This window comes from Oncorhynchus kisutch, linkage group LG8 (assembly GCF_002021735.2).
Source record: "Oncorhynchus kisutch isolate 150728-3 linkage group LG8, Okis_V2, whole genome shotgun sequence".
Lineage (NCBI taxonomy): Eukaryota > Metazoa > Chordata > Actinopteri > Salmoniformes > Salmonidae > Oncorhynchus > Oncorhynchus kisutch.
The window spans coordinates 35,111,568-35,117,625 of record NC_034181.2 but is presented as its reverse complement, the minus strand read 5'-3'; the positions used below and the strand labels follow the sequence as shown (position 1 = coordinate 35,117,625).

The following is a 6,058-nucleotide window of genomic DNA, read 5'->3' as shown; positions in this document are numbered from 1 at the left end:
CCCTTATTGATGTCACTAGTTAAATCTACTTCAGTCAGTGCAGATGAAGGGGAGGAGACAGGTTAAAGAATGATTTTTAAGCCTTGAGACAATTGAGACATGGATTGTGAATGTATGCCATTCAGAGGGTGAATGGGAAAGACAAAAGATTGATGTGCCTTTGAACGGGGTATAGTAGTAGGGGCCAGGCTCACCGGTTTGTGTCATGAACTCCAAAGATGCTGTGTTTTTCACACTCAACAGTTTCCCATGTGTATCAAGAATGGTCCACCACCCAAAAGACATCCAGCCAACTTGGCACAGCTGTGGGAAGCAATGAAGTCAACATGGGCCAACATCCCTGTGGAACACTTTCGACATTTTGTTGAGTCCATGTCCTGACGAATTGAGGCTGTTCTGAGGGCAAATGTGGGGGGGGGGGGGGATACTCAGTGCACTTTGGTTTGTGATGCTTTATGCTAGAAACAAGCTGTAAAATACCCAGGAAAGACGTGAATCCGATGCAAATGGGGATATTATTGTTTCATTTATTTTACATTCAAAGGCTGAGCTACAACCTTCTATAGCTAGGGAGACAAGAAAATGAGAAGTAATCTAATTCTGTCACAATCAATTGATTAAACAATTCACTTTCTTTTCAATAGAATATATTTAAACCCAGACAGCGTTTAGGGAAATACTTGTGACCTTCTCTCGTTGGGTTTAGCCACAGAAGAAGAGTAGCCATCCGTTAAAGCTTACGCTAGAACCTACTCTGGGGTGGAAAGGTAGGCCTAACTTTTGAAACTACCATGCTCAGATTCCTAATGATGTCTCAGATGTAATTGTTTGCAAACAGGGACAGTTTCGTTGCAAACAAGAAGATGAAAAAGTAAGCCGATCTCTGTCCATTCTTAAGCCTGTACCAACAATAGAAACAGCACCAACAAACACAATCAATTTCTGGTCAAACAAACTTTATTCGCCACTAAAACATACATAGCACTTCTCACTAAGCGGGAGCAGCATTTGCCATGGTTAGGATGAGGCAGAGGGCAGGCACTGATGGTAGGAAGAGGCTAATGGAAGAGGCTCAGTGGGGGGAGGTGGATCAGAGTCCTCTTCAACTGGCCCCAGCGGCGGCAGGGGGGGCAGGGGGTTCAGGTGCTGGGGCAGGGGCAGGGGCGGGGGCAGGAGCTGGGTCAGGGGTAGGAGCAGGGATGGTGAAACACCCCCTCTTGTGCCACTGCATGTCACGCACACGTCGGACAGACTGGATCTGTGGTGCAGGGGAATCCCAGTCGTTCCAGTGCTTGAAGTCTCCACGCTCAAACACATACTGCCGTCCCCTGTAGCCTGGGTACATGTAGCCAACCCATCTAGAACAAAGGAACAGAGAGACATGAGACTGGCCCGTAAGTACTGGTACATTGGTGTCATTCACAGGCGCACACTTTCTTACACATAATGAATGTGTTTTCAGGCTCAAGTGGGTGGGGTTATATCCTTCCTGTTTGGCTCTGTCCGGGGGTATCATCGGATGGGGCCACACTGTCTCCTGACCCCTCCTGTCTCAGCCTCCAGTATTTATGCTGCAGTAGTTTATGTGTCGGGGGGCTAGGGTCAGTTTGTTATATCTGGAGTACTTCTCCTGCCTTATCCGGTGTCCTGTGTGAATTTAAGTATGCACTCTCTAATTCTCTCTCTTTCTTTCTCTCTCTCGGAGGACCTGAGCCCTAGGACCATGCCTCAGGACTACCTGGCATGATGACTCCTTGCTGTCCCCAGTCCACCTGGCCGTGCTGCTGCTCCAGTTTCAACTGTTCTGCCTGCGGCTATGGAATCCTGACCTGTTCACCAGATGTGCTACCTGTCCCAGACCTGCTGTTTTCAACTCTCTAGAGACAGCAGGAGCGGTAGAGATGCTCTTAATGATTGGCTATGAAAAGCCAACTGACATTTACTCCTGAGGTGCTGACTTGCTGCACCCTCGGCAACTACTGTGATTATTATTATTTGACCATGCTGGTCATTTATGAACATTTGAACATCTTGGCCATGTTATGTTATAATCTCCACCCGGCACAACCAGAAGAGGACTGGCCACCCCTCATAGCCTGGTTCCTCTCTAGGTTTCTTTCTAGGTTTTGGCCTTTCTAGGGAGTTTTTCCTAGTCACCGTGCTTCTACACCTGCATTGCTTGCTGTTTGGGGTTTTAGGCTGGGTTTCTGTACAGCACTTTGAGATATCAGCTGATGTAAGAAGGGCTATATAAATACATTTGATTTGATTTGAGACAGGAGAAGAAAAACGAGACATGAAGTGAGACATGAAAGAAACCGCAAAACACCAAAGGACAGAGAGTGAGAGAGGGCAGGTGCAACAGGAAGAACTTGAGAGCGGGTGAAAGGGAGCTCTTACGTTCCGTTGAGAGCCTTGACACTTGCTACGCGATCTTGGAAACCATGTCCCCACAAACTGGGAACGTCATCATCAACAATCTCCATCTTTTTACCAGTGAAGCCTGGGCTCTCAAACAGATGGAGCTTGTGTTCGGCACTATCCTAAAGAGGAGAAATTCAGAGATGTACACACACAGACAGTGTTATGCTGGTAACTGAAAGCTGACTCTTGAGATAGAGGCTTGAGGTAATCACTGAGTATTCAGATAGTCAATGAGAGCCGTCTGCTGAGAAGTGACTGTTGAGATGTACATGGCGTTCTGCAATGGTTAAAGAATGTTGAGATAAACACGGGAGTACTGAGAGGCTAAATATGCACTGAAATGGTAAGAGAATGTTGATTGAGATTGGTAGGGAATGAAGAGCGGTGAGATGGTGTACATGTTAACATGGTCAGTGAGTATGTTGAGACATTGTGTAAGTGCTACCCACCACTTTGAGAGGCCGCATGGACCAGAAAGAATAGCTGTACTGGCTGTTGGTCCAGGTGTCCCAGCGTGGATACTCTCCTTTCTCCAGGACAAACTGCTCACCTGCAAACCCCTGGCGGTCATACCCCACCCATCTGACAGGAGAGAGGAGAAGGAGGAGGCTGTTAGAATCTCTCTCCTCAGCATGTAAGATGTTGTATTTGGCTGTATGTGGTAACAGAGATGCAGTATTCCTTTTTTTGTTAACACAACAGAGCCTGAAAACACATTCATTATGTGTAAGAAAGTGTGCGCCTGTGAATGACACCAATGCACCAGTACTTACGGGCCAGACTCAACCAGCACAGAGCCCACCTTCTCCAAGCCCTTCTCTGAAACATCTTTACACTCGGCAGAAAACTCAACCTTGCGACCCTGGAAATTCTCAAATTCAAACAGCACCACCTAGATCAGAGTGAGGAAAGAGAGACATATTGACAAAGTAAAGCTGCCAATTTAAAGATGTTAGGGGAGTAAGGAATACAAAAGAGGGCAGATGGAAAATAGAGAAGTGGGCAAAGGAGGGAAAATGAAATGAAGAGAAAGATCACAAGAGTATAGGGAGAAATACACAGACAACAGAGGGAGGATACAGTACCTTGTAAGTGGCTCCTGCTCCACCCTGGCTCTTCCCTGCAGCCAGTTGTTCAGGGGCGCTCTGCTGCTCCGACATCCTCCTGGTCCACTGGTTACTCCTCTTTCAGGAGCACAATCAGGAGAGACCGAGACAGGAGAAACACAGACGACCATCATGGGATTCATTTCATTTCACAATGACCATCAGTCCTCTCAGTATCAATGCATCATTTTACTCCTTTGAACCAGTCAACATTTGAGTCCACTTCAGACAGCAGAAGAGCACTTTGGTGCAGACTGAGCCGAGAATAAGGACCTGAGGGCTGCGTACTACCCTTTCTATCTCCAGGAGGCCACTATTCATCTACCCTAACTTTGTCCTGGGGCCAGGAGTTTTTCCTGACTGTAGGCTATAACTAGGGCCCAGAGTCATCCCCCATGAAGATACATGTTATTCTCATACCCTAATGCACAACATTTCAGCTCCAGTGATTCCATCTTTCCCTGTCTATTATGTACAACTCTGCAAGCCTCAGTCTGTATCATAACCAGTTCTGCAACCCCCTGACTCAATCAAACCTAACACTACAAACAATACACATTACATAATACTCTATTCTGCAAACTCATTTGCTCAATCATACCTTCATAATAAAAACATTTAAGAATAGCAAATTCTGTCTAAACCAACTCTACAAACCTATCAATCCCATTTTACAAACAACTCAGCTCACTCTAAAACCCCTACCCCTTCCATTAAACCTGTCCTTCTCCATCCCTGTCAACAACCATGGCTGTGGAGTCTCCTTTTCTTTTCATGTAAAGTTCAAAGGTCAATGAAAACCCTGGTTATCCTGCTGTGCAGAACCAAGCTGTTTTTACCTGGATATGCCTGCTGTGTATTGGTAGCCTCTCTCTCTGTGTGTCACTTGGTGTTTGGGGTTGAGCCGTTGGAGGGCATGGGGGGGGTATTTATGGTTTATTTCTGGCCACAACAGCAGAAAAGGGGGAGCTGTTGATACAGCAAGTCTGTCGCTCACATTGTGTCCATAACGCTGCCTCTCAATAGGCAGATGTGTTGGCACACGCTCCCCTGCCCGTCTGCCTGGCTGCCAGTGCGTGGTGTGTGGGCACACGGAGAGGGAGCCAAGAGGATTCAGCAAACAGCCACACTCAGCACAAATGGGTACACAGGCTCACACCTCTCCCATGCATACACTCTAACCACACCCAGCAGTCTAGACATAACCAAACCTCTTCACCAGTCTCCCCAATAACATCACCAAACCCACAATGGGGAACCAAACCATTCACCAAAAACGAACCTAACATTGACGTCCTTTCACTATATCCTGTCGACGTCATACACTGAGTATACCTTCCTAACACTGATCGTCGGGGCATGGACTCTAGAAAGTGTCAAAATCCTTCTCCAACCTGTCTTCTCCCCCTCATCTATCAATCATCAGCTGATGTCACAAAGTGCTATACAGAAACCCAGCCTCAAACCCCAAACAGCAAGCAAGGCAGGTGTAGAAGCACGGTGGCTAGGAAAAACTCCAGAGAAAAGCCAGAACCTAGGAAGAAACCTAGAGAGGAACCAGGCTATGAGGGGTGGCCAGTTCTCTTCTGGCTGTACCTGGTGGAGATTATAACAGAACATGGCCAAGATGTTCAAATGTTCATAAATGACCAGCAGGGTCAGATAATAATAACCACAGCGGTTGTAGAGGGTGCAACAGGACAGCACCTCAGGAGTAAATGTCAGTTGGCTTTTCATAGCCGATCATTCAGAGTATCGCTACCGCACCTGCTGTCTCTAGAGAGTTGAAAACAGCAGGTCTGGGACAAGGTTGCACGTCCGGTGAACAGTTCCCGGGCTCCATAGCCGCAGGCAGAACAGTTGAAACTGGAGCAACAGCATGACCGGGGGGGCATGGAAGAGCCCCAGTAAGTCAGTGACTCAGCCCCTGTAATAGGGTTAGAGGCAGAGAATCCCAGTGGAAAGAGGGGAACCGGCCAGGCAGAGACTGCAAGGGCAGTACGCTGCTCCAGTGCCTTTCCGTTCACCTTCACACTTCTGGGCCAGACTACACTCAATCATAGGACCTACTGAAGAGATAAGTATTCAATAAAGACTTAAAGGTCGAGGCCGAGTCTGCGTCTCTCACATGGATAGGCAGACCATTCCATAAAAATGTTTGCTTAGAAATTCTAGGGACAGTAAGGAGACCTGCATCTTGTGACTGTAGTGTACGTATGTGCGGCAGGACCAATCGGAAAGATAGGTAGGAGCAAGCCCATGTAATGCTTTGTAGGTTAGCAGTAAAACCTTGAAATCAGCCCTAGCCTTAACAAGAAGCCAGTGTAGGGAGGCTAGCACGAGTAATATTATCATTTTTTGGGGGTTCTAGTCAAGGTTCTAACAGCCGTGTTTAGCACTAACTGAAGTTTTTATTTAGTGCTTTATCCAGGTAGCCAGAAAGTAGAGCATTGCAGTAGTCTAACCTAGAAATGTCATAAGCATGGAAACATTTTTGTTTTTTTACACTGATTGAAGTGGATTTAACA

General features: G+C 46.9%; 1 protein-coding gene across 1 annotated transcript; it reads right to left on the bottom strand.

Annotated features, from left to right (window-relative positions):
* Window positions 1-935: 935 nt before the first annotated feature.
* Window positions 936-4,430, bottom strand: LOC109895091 (beta-crystallin B3-like). The gene is made up of 6 exons (XM_020488737.2): window positions 4,370-4,430; window positions 3,510-3,608; window positions 3,198-3,316; window positions 2,874-3,006; window positions 2,401-2,543; window positions 936-1,358 (listed from the first exon to the last, which is right to left on the bottom strand). Exons 2-6 carry the CDS (start codon window positions 3,582-3,584, stop codon window positions 1,103-1,105), a joined length of 726 nt encoding a protein of 241 aa, XP_020344326.1. The 5' UTR covers window positions 3,585-3,608; window positions 4,370-4,430; the 3' UTR covers window positions 936-1,102.
* Between the last annotated feature and the right edge of the window lie 1,628 nt (window positions 4,431-6,058).

What these genes read in the sequence shown, in the direction of transcription:
- LOC109895091 (XM_020488737.2), bottom strand. Translation starts at nt 3,584, where the DNA reads ATGTCGGAGCAGCAGAGCGCCCCTGAACAACTGGCTGCAGGGAAGAGC. An exon ending in CCATGCGGCCTCTCAAAGTG is followed by an intron (nt 2,544 to 2,873) that starts GTGGGTAGCACT and finishes TCTCCTCTTTAG; the next exon opens with GATAGTGCCGAACACAAGCT. An exon ending in GTCAAGGCTCTCAACGGAAC is followed by an intron (nt 1,359 to 2,400) that starts GTAAGAGCTCCC and finishes CCTTTGTTCTAG; the next exon opens with ATGGGTTGGCTACATGTACC.